The 19,814-nt window shown below is 35.0% G+C and overlaps 1 protein-coding gene across 2 annotated transcripts; it reads right to left on the bottom strand.

Moving 5' to 3' along the window:
* Window positions 1–683: 683 nt before the first annotated feature.
* On the bottom strand, window positions 684–19,529 carry tdrd5 (tudor domain containing 5). 2 transcript variants are annotated; one of them, NM_001044850.1, is made up of 17 exons: window positions 19,306–19,529; window positions 18,561–18,790; window positions 15,357–15,788; window positions 15,122–15,270; window positions 11,673–11,756; window positions 11,537–11,593; window positions 11,003–11,171; window positions 10,749–10,927; window positions 9,857–10,071; window positions 8,950–9,159; window positions 8,725–8,791; window positions 7,622–7,819; window positions 7,391–7,534; window positions 5,713–5,826; window positions 5,491–5,628; window positions 2,715–2,862; window positions 684–1,193 (listed from the first exon to the last, which is right to left on the bottom strand). In NM_001044850.1, exons 2-17 carry the CDS (start codon window positions 18,787–18,789, stop codon window positions 1,009–1,011), a joined length of 2,718 nt encoding a protein of 905 aa, NP_001038315.1. In that variant the 5' UTR covers window position 18,790; window positions 19,306–19,529; the 3' UTR covers window positions 684–1,008. The 2 variants fall into 2 exon arrangements, with proteins under 2 accessions (NP_001038315.1, XP_068072409.1); XM_068216308.2 differs by having other exon boundaries at window positions 684–1,184; window positions 19,306–19,340.
* Between the last annotated feature and the right edge of the window lie 285 nt (window positions 19,530–19,814).

The raw sequence follows: 19,814 nt of genomic DNA, 5'->3' as shown, positions 1-19,814 counted from the left end.
TGTTTTGAGATTGTTGTTGCTAACATGTGAAACCTTTTTTCTAACACAAAAGGGAAAACATTTTTCACTAAACAAAACCTCAATAGCCAGTAGCTGTTGACTTGCATTTAACAAATCACAATAAATGACGGTTTCAGCTAACAATTGTACTGTTTTTACATATCACATTACAAATCACAATAAATGACGGTTTCAGCTAACAATTGTACTGTTTTTACTGAGTTACTGTTGCCTTTCTATTAACTCGAGCCAGTCTGGCTATTCTCTTCTGGCATTAACAAGGCATTTGTGCCCACAGAACTGCCACTCACTGGATATTTTCTTTTTTTCGGACCATTCTCTGTAAACCCTAAAGATGATTGTGCGAGAAATTTTCAGTAGATCAGCAGCTTCTGAAATACTCAGACCAGCCCTTCTGGCACCAACAACCATGGCATGTTCAAAGTCACTTAAATCCCCTTTCTTCCCCATTCTGATGCTCGGCTTGAACTGCAACAGATTGTCTTTACCATGTCTACATGCCTAAATGCATTGAGTTGCTGCCATGTGATTGGCTAATTAGAACTTTGTTAATGTATAGAATACATTTGTGAGATCAAGTGTCATAATTCCTTCAGAAATGTTTTATCCCATGGTGGAAATGTTGCACAAAATATCAGTTAACCACAAAATAAACAGACACATTTTTCAGTGCATCCTGCTTTTTATCCCATTTTCTCTTCTTTATAAAACGTTCTTGATAAAAGAAAACATCGGACTTGAACACTGAACAAGTAACTTAATAACAAATAAAATACAAACAATTGGTCTGTAGTGCAAACATAACAACACACAAAACTTTAGCCCTGTGCATCTAAATAATGTCCTTCTGTGCCCTCCGCTGTGGTTAGAATATCATTTGATACATTCCAGCATTGTTGCAGCCAATGAAATTAAAGAAAAGTTACTGAACGTGATGAAAGTACAAAGCACGCACCGCTGGCTCCTGGCTGTTCAGGCAGTGTGCTTTTAGCTCCAGTGGAGTATCTGTCCTCCAGCAGACATGCGCGCTGCGGGTCTCAGAGCTAATGGAGATGTGAGGTGCTGGAACGCAGTGTTTGGACCTGGGCCCTGATAGACTGGATTGCCTAACAGCTGCATCATGAACTGGGAAATCGGAGGCTTGACTGGATAAACGGGTACACCTGGAAGCACTAGGAAAACTGAGTAGATCAAATGCCATATGAAAACAATATATATTTTTAGCCGATCATCGTAAAAAATGATAAATAAACATTAAGGCTAAAATATCATTCAACATTTCGTAATAGTTATTATTGTCCTTATGTTATTTTTTGAGAAAGAGTACTGCTTTTAAAAAATATAATAATTATTATTAAGGATAGTTAATTATAAATAAATTACATTTATTAGGGGTGTGAATATTATCAAAAATAATATATTAATGTTTTGTGGATTTATTTATAATGATAATGTATCAATATTTTGCTGTTTTTGGGATGAACAAATATGACATTAAATCTTCTTGACAGTCCTAATGAGTGATTAACTGAATTGGTTTTTAAAACTATTTAGTCAAAAGGTTGATTAATTTAGAAACTAAATAAGTGACTGTAGTTTTCCTTTCAAAACTTGTATTACCAGCAATTGAAACTGCTAATTAAGCATGGCATACTGTACATCCAGCCAGTTGCTTTTTCAGAATGAATGATTGAACAAACAAACAAACGAACTAACAAATGAATGAATGAACGAATGCAATAATCAAATGAATGAATAAACGAATGCATTAATGAACAAATGAAGACACGAATAAACAAACAAATCAATGAATGAATAGCTGAACAAATAACCTAATGAATAAATGAACTAACAAACAAATGAATGAATGAATGAACAAATGAATAAAGGAGTAAACCAACGAATGAATGAACAACCAATGAATCAGCAAAAATTAATAAACAGACAAATGATCAAATATCAAACGAATGAACGAATCAACAAAGAAAGGAACGAATGAACGAACTAATGAATGAACATACAAATATATGAATTAATAAGTGAATGAATGGTAAACGATCGAATAAAATAAACAAACGAATGAATAAAAAAATAATTAACGAATAAATTAACAAACAAATAAATAAATGAACGAACAAACTAATAAATAAAAGAACAAACAAATGAATGAATGAACAAACAAACGAATGAAAAAATGAATGAACGAACAAAAACATGAATGAACAAAAATGAACAAAAGATCGAAAAAACAAACAAATGAACAAATGATTAAAGGAATAAACAAAATAAATGAACGAACAAACAAACGAATGAACAAACAAATGAAATGAATAAACAAACAAATGAATGAACAAACAAACGAATGAACGAACAAACTAATGAATGAATGAATGAATGAATACATGTATTCATTACATATACTGAATACATATATTGACTAACTGGCATGATTATTATACAAGTATCTGGATGTGCCCATTTCATTAGTTTATAGTATATTTGTGAGTGTCATAAAAATATAATGTTGTGATTAAATCAGAATCAAATTTTCCAAACAATTTGATTTATCACAAAATATGTGATGGTTTTCTATTTAGTAAATGCCCGATATTACAGCATCAGACAACAAATATTGCACACCCCTAAAATGCAGAAAAAGTATATATGATAGTGACAGTGCTGAAGTGCTGTACCTGGATAGCTGCAGTTGATCTGGATAGGGACCGGGTTATGTGGGTTGACGCATGTGGTTGCGTTGACCTTTGGTTCAACAGGAGATGCGCACAACTGCTGTTTACCCACTGCTGCTTGAACAGGTGAAGGGGTGTAGACAGTCTCAGGCTATGTAATAAAATAATAATAATACTATTAAACTAATTTGGACTTTCGAATACAAATATAAAAAAAAAAAGAATTTGGGTCATTAGGCAGGCAATAGTCACACCGCAAACTTGCACTATTGCTTGAGCCGTGATTGTTTTGTTGGCCTGGGTAAAATTCTCCCTATTTATGAATATAAATTCTTCCATACTATACAAGTGTGAAAATTAATTAATTATAAGCATTAATACGACTCTTAATAAAACAATGTTTTTGGCATGTTTTCCAAGTGGGCAACATGTTCGTCGTAGGTTCGAGCCTCGGCTGGGTCAGTTGGCATTTCTGTGTGGAGTTTGCATGTTCTATTTGTGTTGGTGAGGGTTTCCTCCGGGTGCTCTGGTTTCCCCCACAAGTCCAAAGACGTGGTACAGGTGAATAGGGTAAGTTAAATTGTCTGTAGTGTGTGTGTGTGTGTGTGTGTGTGTGTGTTTTTGAATGAGAGTGTATGGGTGTTTCCACAGTAATGGGTTGCAGCTTGAAAGGCCTCCACTGCGTAAAACATATGCTGGATAAGTTGGTGGTTCATTCCGCTGTGGTGACTCCTGATAAATAAAGGGACTATGCCGATAAGAAAATGAATGAATGAATGTTTTTGGCAGGTTTTGAAGTGCACATTTACACAACAATGGAAAATTTTTGCATTAAAGACTTCTATAGCACAACAATCCCTGTTCACACTGCTCTGTAAAAAAATAATAAATAAATAAATTTAAAAAAAGCAATCGAACAAACCTGTAGACATGTTATAAGCCTTAACATGACATCATCGTTTTCAAAAATTGCATTTTCATAATTTAATACAGATCATCACAATTGTTTAACAAAAACACATTTACAAAAGTTTAGGTCAGCTAAATCTATGGAATTTTTTTATGAAGTCATGTTAATTAATTTTCACATTTTGAATCTTTTGACTCAAACTTTTACTTTTGACTCTATTTATGGGATGCAATACAATGTGTTCATGCTTCGTTTTAAAAATCTGATTAGTTTAAACAACTCTTGTTCTAGTTCATGTTTGTTCTGTTCTCCCAAAAACTAATTTCTGGTTCGATGAAGCCCAAAAATGCACAATAGATTCTGACTAGTCAGCTGGGCCACGTTATTCTGATTCACCTGTTGTTTAGAAAGTTCTTGCACAGGGATGGGGTTTACATTAGGGCTGCATGATAATGAAAAAATCTAATATTGCAATTTTTTTTTGTCAAACTGTATTCAGGTATACAGTAATTGAATAATCAAATTTAAAATAATGACATATAATCTTCGTTTTATAAACAATTCAATAAAATTTATGTTAGTTTGTCAAAGTTACAAATGTACACTTGCAAAATGATTAGTTATAATCCAGACCCAACCTTGCATATATGCGCGATGTGACTATTACAAATGATCACATTGCAGTCTCGATGCAGAAACGATGTATTGTGCAGCCCTAGTTTATATACATTTTAGGATTTGTGATGATGGTAAGGCGTTTTAGAATGACCAAAACAACATTTCAGATGTTTTACAGTGTGTTCAGCCTGCTGGTTTGTCCATTTATACATTTGTCCATTTACACATACATTTTTCTCATTAAATGATCTCTTATAACAAAAACATGTTTTAATGCGTACACTGGAATTTGTGCGGTAAAAGTGTTCCATCGCAGTTTATGCGCATCTTTTCTAATTAAATAAAAAGTTGATCCTACTCAGTTATGTGCATATGTTTTTATACGCATTTTCAAAATTTCTGCACATCATGGCGTTTCCATCAACTGTTTTTTATGTGCATATGCAAAATTTGCATAAAAATAGTTTGATGGAAACATGGCTAATGTTTCCTGCATTCACCTTTGCAGATGCTGATTATTCTAAAACGGCAACATTACACACTACCTTAAAGGGGCAGTTCACCTGAAATTAAAATTCTGCCATCGCTGACTCACTTGTTCCAAACATGTTTGAGTGTATTTCTTCTCTTGAACACAAAGGAAGTAATAATAATATAGTATATTCTAGTATTTTTGCTCTTACTATGAATGTCAATGGTGGCTTTTTTTTCAAAATTAATTAGAATTCTCGTTTAAACAGAAGAATTAAATTCATAAAAGTTCAGATCCAAGAAATATTTTAAAAAATGCAACAAAAATGTTAATGTTTGGGTAAACTGTGCCTTTAAGTTAAAAAAGTTAAATCATAAAGAAACCCTACAAAATTAACAGCGACGACCACAATAGATTGGGGAACCTGAGCTGAAAATGACTCTCTTGCAGGAACTTGCCTTTTGTGATGAACAGCTCTGTTGAATGATTGAGTAGATGAACCTCTGCGGAGAGGCTAATTAACATTCTCATCTAATCACCACACAATTAAGATCAAGCGCCTCCCAAAGGGCTCAACGGGAGAGCTAGGCTGTAACAAGGAACAATGCATCAGGAGATTAAATCTCTAGACGCATCATGATTGAAGACTGTTAGCTACATGCTGAAACTCCTAGAGGTTCATCATGAGCACTGGGAGCAGAATTTACCTCAGTGTTTACCATATTTGACTCTCAAAAGCTGCATCTTCAAGCTTAATGTGAAAAAAATGTCGTTCTTACTTTAGATTGTTCTGTACTGACGTCAAGTTCAAACTTCGTCTCATCAGTTTTGTCCTCTGCTGTCCATCCCTGATCCCATTCACTGTTAAATAATGGGTCTTTTCTCACCAGGGCTTCAAATGGATTTACATTCTCACTCTGAAAGGAAATGAGAGGTTTAAAGAAATGAATCTGAAATTTTATTGGCCGCATATGTGCGTGTGTGTGTGTGACAGGACTTACTTTAGCCGCAGTGTTGACGTCAGGAACATTTATAACCTCAAGGGGAGGAAGGTCCAAGTTTGGATCCACATCAATGGAGGCTAAGTTTGTTTCTCCACTTTCAGAGTTAGATGCCTAGAAATGAACAAAACAGGGTTCAGAAAGAGCCCTCATAATTATTTTACATTTTGGTAAACTAATTTAGCCTTAAATAAATACACTATTAGAATTGACAGAATGTCAGATTTGAGTGCTACTAAATGACAAAATGATAAATGCTAATTGGACCCTTGCTAAATAAAGATAATACACAAATCATAAAACATCATATCAATTCCTTGTGAAAGGTTCTGTGAAATGTGCAGTTCTGATCTGAAGCACAAAGACAAAGTAATTCCTCTCCTTTAAAATAAGCATTTTGTTTCTACTAGAGCTCTGCCAGTGAAAGAGTTTGATCTCAAGCACATACAGCAATATCAACGTCTTGAAGCGGCGGGACATGTCAGATACTAAAGAGCATTTGATTAGTCAGAATATTTAAAGAGAAACTGAAGTATGACAGATGTTGTTAGTCAAAAAAACAACAACAAAAAAAAAACAGTTAAAAAATATATTAAAAAAACACGTTGATACATTTAGGCAGGAATGACAAACTGCAAGCTTTGGATGTTTATTAGTGGTGTAACGGATCACAAATCTCACGGTTCAGATTACAACACGATTTGAGTCATGGATCGGACCATCTTTCTGATGAGCAAAAAAGGGAGGAGACAAATGTAATTTGCTTCCCATTTCTACAAAAATATTACTGCACAAACCATTGGATTTAACAAACAGAACTTAGAACCTGTAATTTTAATTAAAATAAAAATCAAGAAAGAACCAGCTGAAAAAAAAGAAAATTCATTCATTAATTTTCTTTTCGACTTAGTCCCTTTATTAATCTGGGGTCGCCACAGCAGAATGAACCAGCAACTTCTCCAGCATATGTTATACGCACGGGATGCCCGTCCAGCTGCAACCCATCTCTGGGAAACATTCATACACACTCATTCACTACGGACAATTTTGCCATTTATTGTATTGAATATTTTCCTTTTTATGGCGACGCAGTGGCGCAGTAGGTACTGCTGTCACCTCACAGCAAGAAGGTCAGTGGTTCGAGCCACGGCTGGGTCAGTTGGCATTTCTGTGTGGAGTTTGCAAAGACATGCGGTACAGGTGATCTGGGTAGGCTAAATTGTCCATAGTGATTGAGTGTGTGTGTGTATGTGTGTGGATGTTTCCCAGAGAGGGGTTGCGGCTGGAAGGGCATTCGCTGTGTAAAAACTTGCTGGATTAATAAAGGGACTAAGCAGACAAGAAAATGAATGAATAAATGAATTTAAAAAAAGGGCAAAATAGTATGAATGCCTGCAAAAATATTTATTTTCTCTAAAAATAGACTTTAAAATAATAATAATACATTAAAACCTAATGTTTATCAATGATCATATCATCTTCTCTGCAAGTTCACGTATTTTGTACAATTGACAATTTCTGAGCCAAAACTTAACCCTAAACCAGTGCTCCAAAAAACACACAGGATAAACCATAATTCCTCTATTTCCAGACCTGCCCTTCTTTATATTCTCTATAATTCACAGAGCTCACAGCCCTTCAGTGCTGTATGTGAAACTGGATGCTTGAATGAAAGTACCGTCCGACAAGAACTTGGAGAGTCATTTCCCTGAGAGTCTATCTCTGCATCTGGAGAACACGAGAAGGGCGAAAGACTCTCCTTCACATCCTCCAGCTGATCATATCCGAAATAAGAAGTCACTGGATTGAACTTCTCCGACACCTGAAAAACCAAATGACAAGAAAACAGTAACTGCCGGGTATCAGATTTTTATCAGGCTTTACAGTAAGTGAAGATCTGTTCCCAGACCAGTCCGTAAGCGGCAGAGCAGGGCTGAGCATGACCCTCCTGTATGAGGGCGAGGTGCACGTAAACGTCCTCCTCTGTGTTGGTGTCGCACAGAAAGAGCAGCAGGAAGTCCTCCTGATAGCTATGGACTCCGGCCACAAGAGTGCGCTCACAACACAGCCTCTGGAAACAGCTGACCGCACTCGCTGGCCAAATATTCTAAAAATAAAGATGAAGACAGATAAAAATGACAGAAAAACAACATCTCAAAAGTTGTCATTTTTCTCTCACAATTATGAGTTAAAAATCTCACAATTCTGAGATATTTCTTTCACCATTCACAATTACATTTTGTAAACTGACATTTTTCTTTCACAATAATGAGATGACAAAAAATTCTGCATTTTCCTCTTAATTACAAGCTAGCGTCTTGCAATTCTCTAGAGCTTACAAGGTAATGTCGCAAAATTCTGACATTTTTCTCACAAATAAGATTTAACATCTCACAATTCAGACATTCATCCATACATTATGATAACATTCAAATTCTCTCTTTTTTCTTGTAATCCGCTTGTTAAGTGGTGACGTATGTATACTGTTTCCGAGTCCAAGCCGCCATTCATTTGAGTGGAGAAATCATTCGTTTATGATCACGTTTTATTCCTATCACACATTAAAGTTCATTTTATATAAAACTATAGTGTCCACAACAATCTCTGGGCTTTCTGCATAACAAATACCAAAAATTTAACAATTTATAAAAAAATTTATCACTTTCTGGCCATCGGATATTAGGCATGGACATATATACTGCGATCGTGATTTTCGAAAGTATTAAATAGCTTTGTAAACGTTTATTATTAGCATTTAAAGAGTCTCCCCATTCAGTTAAATAGAGAGCTTGGACCCAGAAGCCGCTTCGCGTGACGTCACACTTAACAAGCGGATTACAAGCTAGCGTCTCACGATTCTCTTGTACAAGTTAACATCACAAAATTCATACAGTTCATTTTCTCTCACAAGTTGCTATTTTAAAACTGCAACTTTTTATTGAATTATGACACCATTTTAATTAACGAAAATAATTGTTAGCAGTTGTGTGTGCTAACAATATTAAAGCTTACCGTGATTGGTCGAACTCCAGCTAACATCGCTGGCACAGCCTGAGCTGGAAGATCAGCATAGCAAGCTCTGAAAAGATTTATCGTAAGCAGCGTTTTTATTAAACAAATGCATGTTTGCATCATCTTCAATATATACTATTAAAGATAAAATATGTTCAAAACCAAAGCCTCAAACAAATCACCTTTATATCACTTTCTTTGTTTTAAATCAAATCACGAACGTACTTGAGAAACCTGAGGCTGTGTCGTTCCACTTTTGTGATGTCTCCATAGTCTACGTAATACACCTTCACTTCAGTCTCACTGAACACTTCGTGAATCACCACTCGGTAGAACCACATGTCTCTGGGCGCCACACAGCACACTTGACCAGGCCGCACATAAGCATCAGGCAGCCGGTATCTCTCAGCCACATCCGGGTAGGAATAACAGCTCCTGCACACATTAATCAGTCATGTTTAAAACAAAGATCACAAAGAAATTAGTCAGTGACGATTCAACTTACAATTTCAGTCAAATCAGTATCTATCAGTAAGAGCTATTATGCTCAATAAAGCTGCATTTTTTGGTTTTAAGATATAGTAAATACTGTAATACTGTTATTACATTTTAAAATACAGGTTTTCCTATTGAATGTTGCTTAAATCTTAATTTTTTCCTTTGATTTTTAAAGCATCTCATGATCCCTGAAGTGTTAAAAACTGTTGGACTGCTTCATATTTTTGTGTAAACTGTGATACTCAAAAGTACCAATAAAGATGTATATCATTTTTCCATTAAGGTCAACATCATTTATAACTACAGCCATTTCTAATGTAATCTATATTTTTCAAACAAATGCTGCTTTTTGAACTTTTTTTTTTTCATAGAAGAATCCTCAAAAGTAAAATGCAGTTTTTATTGTCCACAACACTATGAACCATGGAAAAATGTTTAACACTAATATTTGTATGAATAATAAATGACAGAATAACAATAATAACTGATCATATCTGAGATCAAATCAGCATATTATAACAATTTCTAAATTGATTATTACATAATAAACCATAAAAAGTCACTTTCAATGTAAATAACATTACTGTTTTTGTTGCATTTTAATCAAATAAATGCAGCCTTGGTAAGGACATACCTCATTTCAATCATCATGTTCTCCAGGGCTCTGGCCTCTTTGTTCTGGCTGAAGCGGATGTAGAAATAGCTGGGAGACTCAGTTTGCTCCACCAGGACAGGCAGCAGTTCTCTCTCCTTCCTGTGAACAGGGGGCTTTAGCTTTTGACAGCGAACTGCGTCTAGAGGAACCGCTGAGACTCGACTGACCATCAGCTCTGGGAAAAGATTCACCATCTACAATAAACAGTATACAAACACAAACACACACACACACACACATATAATTTATATATATATATATATTGTATATTATATGTAAATAAAATACATAAATTATAATACAGTTACAAGACACAATATATTACTCAAATCATCAAAATGTATGTGTTAGTTACTAATACAATTATAATAAAGTGTGTATATAAAGGGATGCACAATATTTATTGGACAAATAAATAATCAGGCAAAAGGGGTATAAATTAAGTCCTTTTTATCAATCTGATCAATAAATAAATTTGTGAACAATATCCGATAGAGTGTTTGCTGGTAAATCAATAAATCAGTCAGATGCAAATCGAGATTCATTCACTTTCCCAGTGCGAGCGACTGCTGTTTTAAAACTGAATCAAAACAAGCCATGAAAAGGACTAAATCGGTTATTTGAAATTGTTTATCCCATGCATCCCTAATATATTGCTCAAACACATAAAAGGGAACACTTGGAGTTACATTGTGTTGTTTAAGTGTTCCCTTTATTTTTTTAAACCGTATATAAAAAATAATAAAGTATACTACCAGTCAGCAAGTACATTAAAATGATATATTGACATTGTAAAATAGCAAAGCTTTGTAGTTCGCTTTAGACTGATACAGTAGGTAATAATAATGGATTAAAGCTAATGGTTTTTAACCTGATGGATGGTTTTATTGGCGACTCTGAGCTCAGCATCGGACTCTTGAGAGTCTGTCAACGGCTCTGTCTCTTCATGCTCCCAGGCAGACTCGGGACAGCTGAAGTAAAAGGCTCTGCTGGAGGGATTCTGCAATTCGCCTGTTGGACTGGAAGTGGTGCCGTCACCCGGAGATAATTCTTGAAAATCAAAATTCTCATTAGAGATAATGGATAAAAACAAAGAGTGATTTTTTTATAATTAAAGGAAGGTACCAGGTTCACAGGGCTGTGTGTCAATCGGTTTGAACTCCACGACCATCCAGTGGCTTTCGCTCTCATCTGTGCCTCTTTGGATGGCCAATGTGTCGCTCAAAGCCCCGACCATCTCTGTCACACTCAGAAAACCACACTGGCTCACTGGCAACTCCTCTCCATGCATTCGCTATATGTAACAGACCATTAAGTTGGAATATCTCACTAGTGCCATCTATCAGGCATACTAAGTTTCATGTCAATATGATGTCAAGGTTTATATTGCAATTGTGATTGGCGGACTATGGTTTTATACATATCCTGCAAGTTGTTTTTATCATCTACTTTTCTGTTTTCTTTTCTATTGCTTTGAAATCACTTTTCTTTACAAAACGTCTGTACCACATGTGATGTTATAGTGCTTTACTGAGTTGAGATTCAGCCCAAATCAAATGGATGTAAAAATTAATGATTTAAAAGTACAAATAATAAGCTAATTTTTTCAGTTTTCTTCCAATATGAAGTCAGATATGTTGATAGACTTTCAGAAAATACCTGGTATTCTGTGGGGAGATTGTGAATGGAGATCCCGTTGCCATTTTCAGCAACAACCTGAAATAAGATCCATATCTCGTAAGCTGAGGTGAAAAGATGAGACAAGAAAGCTGTTTTTAAAGCTGTTATATCTGACCTTCCGCAGCTTTTCTTTCAGCTCTTGGCTGACGGTGCCTGCCGTGCCCTTCTCCAGAATCTGCTGTCTGAGCTCCTCCTCAAGCTGCAAGAAGATTTACACTGACAGTTAGCCCTAGGAAATATGGGCTTAAATTGTCACTATAAAGCTTTTCATATCAGTCAGTATCAATAATTATCATAATAAATGTCAAATCTCTCTTTCTTTCAAATTTAAAAGGTAGATTTTAGCTCCTGATTGAAAGCAAAACTACTATTTTATAGTAAAAACACGACTAACACGTCAACGAAATGAACATTTCACAAACCAGAGGTTGAATATTTATAATGATAAATAATTTTAAAACTTGTATTGAGTTACCTTAATATTTTTAATTCTTTTGCTTTAAAGATTACTTTGTTCTAATAGGTGATGTAACCATATGAAACAGTGCATATGTAACCGTGTATGATTTATATGGTAAAAATATGTATCATTTGTTTTTCACATATCATAAATATTTTCATCCATAATATTATATAATTAAAATCTATCTATAAATCTGAATTTACAATGTTTATTTTGCTTATTCGTTAGGAGAAAAATAAATGCATGCAAGTTATCCCCTGAAAAAAATTTTTTTTTGGTAATCCTCAATAAAAAGTCTGACCATTAGCTTTTGCATGGCGGTCCTTTCTCTGCTGATGTCAGTTTGAAGGTAATGATACATAACATAAAGCCACGCACCAACTCAATAACCTGTTTCAGTTGGAAGAACGTCAATATACTAAAATAGAAATAAAAACCCAAATTTGTTATGCTGCTGTTCCTGGGTTTGATTAGGCTTACACAGAATCTTGAACCCCATCATTAAATGTATGTATTAACTTATGTAATTGTGTGTAAATCTATCATTTTTGTTTCTATATTAACTTTAGTAATATTATTGGATAATAAGCAAATTGTTAATGTTTTCACAATACAATTTGTAAAGTAATATTTTCTGTCACATTTTATTGGATGCATTATATTAGAAACCAGTTATAGCTTTGGTTACCAAACCAGTGGTTATGATTGTAAAAAAGCCTGTGTTAGGTTTTTAGCTGCTATACTGTCAAAATCATTTTTTACTTAATTCTGCCCAAAATGGGTTGCACGATGGCACAGTGGGTCGCACAATCGCCTCACAGCAAGAAGGTTACTGGTTTGAGCCCTGGCTGGGTCAGTTGGAATTTGTGTGTGAAGTTTACATGTTCTCCTTGTATTAGCGTGGGTTTCCTCCGGGTGTTACAGTTTCCCCCACAAGTCAAAAAAAAAAAAGAAAAAAAAAAGTGGTATACAGTAGGTGAATTGGGTAAGCTAAATTAGCCATAGTGTGAATGATTGTGTATGGATTTTTCCCAGTGATGGGTGGCTGCTGGAACAGCATCCGCTGCTTAAAAAATGTGCTAGATAAGTTGGCGGTTCATTCCACTGTGGTGACCCCAGACTAATAAAAGGACTGAGTCGAAAAGAAAATAAATGAAGTCTGTAGATGCATGATTCATTTAAGCACATAAACAGTCTGTGTAATGTTCCACTTTTAAGCATTTTTTAGGGAAAATTATAATACTGCCTTAAATATTTTAATGCCCAGCGCTTGATTTATAACATTACATAGATATATAAGAAAGAATAAAAACTTTCTCCAGACGCATGAATAAAAAAACATTGAAAATGTTTTTGCTCTGTTAAACATGACATGGGAAGCCTAGACTAGTCTATAAAGTACTGCACAACTTCATCAACAAAGAGTTAATCTGAGAATTGTTAGGCTAGCCATACTAGCAGGTATACACTGTAAAATATTGAGATGGAAGGACTCTGAACCACCTTCTTCTTTTATGTGGATGAAAAAAAAGTGTCATCTAACATCCCTTTGAAAAAAATTGCATTATGTTTGAAAAAAGCGTCAATATTTATGTCAAATACTAGGGCAGCTTTATTTCTTCTTTTGGTATAACAGGACAAGACAGAATGCTTAGATGTGACCTTCTATGTTTTTTTTGTTTGGGGCATGTATAGGGGAGCATTTATTACTAATATATATATAACCTTGCCATGAAAAATTTAAGTTTTCACCAACATACGGAAACTGTTTCTAGGTTTTTTTGTGTAAGCAAGTATTTTACATTACTTTAAAAATACTAAAAAATGTCTCTGTCAATGTTTTCAAAGTCTTATATGTGATTTACCAAAGTCACACAAGTGGCAATTTTACGTCACATCCATAATGACACTTTTTCCTCAAAAAAATGCAAAAATGGCAAATAAAATAAAGTCAATCATTCTGTTCTATAGAGAGACATCTTGTGTTATTTTCAAATTCAAAACAAACTAACCAAAAGCAAACTATTACTACTACTTATGGTGCAAAGATTGAATTGGTGTCCCAGTACAAATATCTAATTGATGATACTCTTTCTTTTAGTTCTCACTTTCAGCAATTGGTGAAAAAGTTAAAAGTGATTTCAGGCTTCTGTTTTAGAATTAAGAACTGCCTTTCTTTTGATGCTAAAAAAAGCTGGTGGATGCAACATTTACGTCGATATTGGACTACGGTGATGTTATCTATATGCATGCTTCGTCTCAGAGTATGCATGCACTGGATACTTTTTACCATGGTGCACCAAGATTTATAACTAATTTTAAATCCCTTACTCTTCATTATGTGTTGTATACTAGGTTAGGTTGGTCTGCCTTGTCCAATCGAAGGCTCAAGCATTGGCATGTCTTTGTTTACAAATCAATATTGGGTTTACTCCCATCATATCTACAGAATTATATTCGTAAAAAAGAAAACTTACTTAGCTATGGCCTTCGGTCACAGGGTATTTATTTACTGTCTGTTCCTAAAGAGCAGACTAAGATGGGAAAAGGGCCTTTAAATACAAAGCACCTTTTGCATGGAATAATCTATAGATAAGGTTGGAGTTTAAAGATTTGGTTTCATTAAATGCTATAAAATAAAAAGTATAAATGTATAAATGAGTATAAATGATTTAGAAATCAAAACACAGGCTTGTAGATGTTTTGAATAGTTTGTTTGTCAATGTGTGATTCTTGTTAACTGTTTTTTGTTTGTTGTCTTTTATACCCATGTAACATGTGTACTGCCTAATCTTGGCCAGGACGCTCTTGTAAAAGAGTTTTTTAATCTCAGTGTGTCTTCGCTGGTAAAATAAAGGTTATAAAAAAAAATAATAATTTGCTGATGAAAGATCTACTGTGCTTTGTTGTATGTCACTTGTAAAAATCGAATAAACAAAGTTCAAAAAATAAAAAATAAAACATGACATGGGAAATATTTGAAAAAGGACAAAAAATTATCTGGAAGACTTATAGTTTTGCCTTCGACTGCATAGAAAAATATAGTTATTTCAATTAAATATCAAGCTTATTTCACACAAATAATTAGGTGATATCCAAACCTTAAAAACGGTTTCTTCAAACGACTGCTCTTCCTTCACAGGCTCTGGTTTAGAAACAGAAGAGGGGTCAAGCGATACTTCAGGTCTTCTTTCTGGCAGTGAACTTGCTTTCGGACTGAATCCTGCCAGCCTCTGTTTTGGAGACGTCGCTGTAAATGAAACCAAGATGCTTAGTAATGATATTGGTGTGAAAAATTTTAAATAAATAAGTTTCTTAGTAAAATCATATACATACACTGCATAGAAAATCTCCTCATCAGATTTTCAGGCTGATTTTGTGGCGTCACGGCACTTCTCAAAAGCAGCTGCGAGCCAGTGCGACTTTGCTGCATGATTATGAAATCCATAGCAGCTGACAGCATTTCAGAAATGGAAAAGAAGCCGTACTGCGTGACATTGAGTGGCTTTCCGAACTGTGCCACATACCTGGACTCTAGCTCCGATAACCTGACCGGCCCATGAGATAATAACTGTTTTAGTTGGCTGCGCAGGTGAGCAGGTAGAGCGGGCTTAGCTTGGCCACGGCGAGGGAGAATCACAGGCTGAAGGCGAGGATACGAGATGTTGAAGTATCCTGGTTTTCCCTTACGATTATTGGGTTTGGGTTTGTGGTCTCGTTGCTTTGACACCAGCTCCTCGATGCCTTTGGTAGTATCATCTCCAATGGCTGCAAAATACCAAAAGTAACAAGAGATGTTTGGTTTAGTATTTGTTTGGTATTTACAATAAATTACAGCACAGTTTGGAGTGTTTGACAAACTGTGAAACACACGCGAAAACTGACATCCATGCATCTTTAATCATTTTAAAGGATTAGATCTACTCAAATTTAACATCTCATGACCATCTGTGCTTTTGGACCACAAAATTATTTCTATTTTAAGATTAACTGCATTTCACTTATATTGAAGACTTACATTTGATTGTTCAGTATCGGTGTCTGATGCTATTAAGACTTGCTGAACAAATACAAAGCACATTTTTTTCACTTTTTATTTATGTAGTTTATTATATTTTATTCAGATGCACCATACTACAAAATCATACCACAGCCATATCACCCTGCAGCCCAAGACTGGTTACTCACTGAAGCTAAGCAGGGCTGAACCGGGTCAGTACCTGGATGGGAGACATGAGAAAACTAGATTGCTGTTGGAAGTTGTGTTAGTAAGGCCAGCAGGGGGCGCTCAACCTGTGGTCTGTTTGAGTCCTAATGCCCCAGTAAAAATGAAGGGGACACTATACTGTCAGTGGGCATCGTCTTTCGGATAAGACGTTAAACCGAGGTCCTGACACTCTGTGGTCATTAAAAATGCCCATGGCACTTCTCGTAAAGAGCAGGGGTGTAACCCTGGTGTCCTGGCCAAAGTCCCTCTATCAGCCATTTCGATCATAGCCTCCCAATCATCTCCATCCACCGAATTGGCTCCATTACTGTCATTCAAACATTTGTCCAATCAAATTATACCAAAAAATGAGAAAGCCCCTCCCCAATTTTTAACTGCTTTAACCAATCTGGAAAATATGTTGTCATATGATTGTAATTTGTTTTCAAGAATACGCTAATTTGTTGCATATAACAAACCACAACTTTCATCATTAAACATTACTAATATACAGTATATATTATTTATGCCATAAATAGAGTTGCCACCCGTTCCTTAAAATAGGGAATAGCCCGTATTTGAGAATGAAATTGTGTGCCCGTTTTAAATCAATACGGGACATGTTTTGTCCCGTATTTATTTTTTAAAGTAGCTTTTCATGCACACGCATTTTTTTAAGATGCCTAATTTTCTACTTTTGATACTTGATGTCATCGTTAGTTTGATTGGTCTTTGTTTTGACAGAAATGGCAGATGCTTCTCCAGGTAACCCCCCTACTCTTTAACGCAAGTGACTGCAAAAGTACCGCAAAGTGTGGGAAAACCTGGCTGCAAAGTGTTAGAAATTGTTATCAAGCCAACTGCACGACTTGTCAAAGAGCGTTCTTTGTGGCTCATGCGGGTCTATCATGCGACAACATGTCTCCGAGAGCAGCATTCCTGCAATGACAGAGCTCACAAAAATCAAAGCATAGTCAGACAGTTCTTCGTACCCCAAGTCTCTCCCGAAGACATGGTACCAGACATGGTAATGACAGTGAGCCAGTCTGTGAAAATCTAGCTAGAGTCATTTTTTTTTTTTTTTGTAATTTACTGTTTTCTACATGAAATGACGCACAGTCTGAAGATAATAAAAATATATGCATTTAAAATTAACTGAGTAAAATTATGTCAGCAACTTAAATCACAGTGAAACTAATGACTACAGTCAAACTTTATCTCAAAATTAGATTTGGTCTGGTTTCACACACTGGGTCACACATTGTAATTTTTGTAAAAGTTCTGTAAATACAATGTAAGTGGATCACATTCCAATGCAATATTATAAATTGTTTGTTGAGGTTAAGTCAGGCACATAAGCATTAATTTATTAGATGAAACATTACATTTAATGCATTAATAAACAACATAATGCCCATGTAAAGACAATAAACTAGTAAACTGCAACTTTCCAAATTTTTTAATTAGAGATATGCTATTTGAAAACTTTACTAGCTAATGTTTGAGCTAGTTTATGTAGGCATATGTGCTGTTTCCATGATTGGATAGTTGTTACTGCAAATAATGACAAATTTTTTTGCCAAAATCTGTTATCAATCCCACACTTTAAAATTAGGTTCATTAGTATTTTCTTCTCTCCTTTAGGTTACATCAGCCGAGTTAACACAGGTGTACCACACTATTAAACATACCATCAGCTATATTAGTGCTGCAGAGAAAGACTGACTGCATCTGTTAACACACTTTTTTCACTTTTATTGAAATCTGTGTTCATATATTCCTGAAAACAAATTTAAAGTTGCGATTTACCACCAATACTGACATGTTATTAGGCCTCTGATTGGGGATGTGGCCTCCCTTATTTTTTGTATTAAAAAGTGGTAACCCAAGCCATAAACAATTACTTATAATTCAGCAGATTTTTTATTTATCATTAATTCTGTTTATTTACTTGAGTAAATGTGTGTAAATTCTAGATTTATTCCGTTTTTTTTATTAATTTCAGTAATATTATTGACTAATGTGAAAATGTTCATCTGATTTATGTACAATACAGTTTGTACACTAATATTTTCTGTTTTTACTAGATATATTATATGACAAAACTTGCTTTATTTACCAAATAAAGTTAATCTAATTGGATTTTTTAAACGTTAAATAATAAGTTAAAAAGATATTATTTTTTATTTCATATATTAAGGTTTTAGTTATGATACTCATAAATAATTCTGCAGACTTTTACCAAATTTCTCCGCAGAAAAAGCAAAAAACGTCCGCAGATTCCATCTGGCCCTACTTATGAGCAATCAAAATGCATAAAACGATGAAATTACCTTTCAAAATGATGTTTCCATCAAGTTGGTATTCCAAGCGCACAACTTCTGGCATTTCCTTGACCATATCCAAAACATTTCTGAAGCCCAGCAGCCTGAGGGGCATAGGAAAGCCCAGCATGCTCTGGTAGTCTCTTCTGAGGTGCTCAGGGGTCAAACCATGCTTGGAGGAGACCAGAAGTGACCGGACATCCTTCTTCAAACCCGCGAGCAGCTGATCCTGGGTCATTCTGACAGTTAAAAACAGAAGCGATTTATACATGACGGCGGACAAAAACGCGACAGTATTACGTTTATTGAGGTATGTTGGTTTTATATTCACACATTCGTTCAGTGACAGCTCACTGTTTTGTTTACCTTGGTACTTTGAATATTCGGACTGAAATTACATGCAAGTATGATTTTAAAACAACATTAGCACTATTTAATAGACTGTGAACAATGTAGTACTTTGATAGTGATTGGCTGCTAATATAATTTCACTATTTAGAATTTGCAAAGAATACTTTTCTGAATAAATGATATTATTAAGGAGAAAATATGAATGTGCAAATATAAAACCAACTTCACCTCAATGTATTAAATATGTGTCTGTCGAGATGTCAACATCTTGCGAAAATCAGCTTTAATTAGAGGCATTGTTGCTTTAACGCAAAATGCACGTAATGAATTCTAAAACATGGCTGTAAACGCGTATTAAAATGATTGTTTAGTATTTTAATGTGTTTTGTCGAAAGCTGCTTACCTTTTGTTTAAGTAAACGCTTTCACTGGTTTCCGTACTGATCACACGACAGGCCACGTTTTTAAAAAAGCGAATTTTGTTTCACAGGTGCACGAGCGCGATGACGTCAGTGTCGTGGACGTCAAAAATATCTTCCGAGATGAAATTTGTAAAAATAGTGCAGAAATGTAGGTGTTACAGTACTTCATTAGCGCGCTTGTTTGTGTGAAGACGCTGCCGAATTCTGACGCACGTGCTCTGCCAGCCTTCAATCAAGCTGCTCTGCTGAGACTGCACATTGCATAGTGACTCCATAGTTTTTTGTTGTTGTTGTAGTTTATTTATTTTTTTGAGAGTGACAACTAAGCTAACAAAAATATGCTACACCATTAAGGTGACCTGTGGTAGTAAAATCATACTTTATCAACGTTTCTTGTAATATTATTCAAATGTTATGCCATTAAATTAACTAATTAGTCTATTAAAATAATAATTTAAAAACTTCAAATGCAAATGTAAACCCTTTTACAT

This window comes from Danio rerio, chromosome 22, assembly GCF_049306965.1.
Source record: "Danio rerio strain Tuebingen ecotype United States chromosome 22, GRCz12tu, whole genome shotgun sequence".
Classification (NCBI taxonomy): Eukaryota; Metazoa; Chordata; class Actinopteri; order Cypriniformes; family Danionidae; genus Danio; species Danio rerio.
Note: the sequence above shows the minus strand (reverse complement) of the source record. Positions and strands in the feature narration are given on the sequence as shown.

Excerpts from the sequence above, each read along its gene's own strand:
- tdrd5 (NM_001044850.1), bottom strand. The coding sequence starts at position 18,789 with ATGACCCAGGATCAGCTGCTCGCGGGTTTGAAGAAGGATGTCCGGTCA. Across the intron at positions 8,792-8,949 it reads CACAGCCTCAGGTTTCTCAA|AGCTTGCTATGCTGATCTTC; the intron begins GTACGTTCGTGA and ends AAATCTTTTCAG. Across the intron at positions 7,535-7,621 it reads GCTCTGCCGCTTACGGACTG|GTGTCGGAGAAGTTCAATCC; the intron begins GTCTGGGAACAG and ends TTGGTTTTTCAG.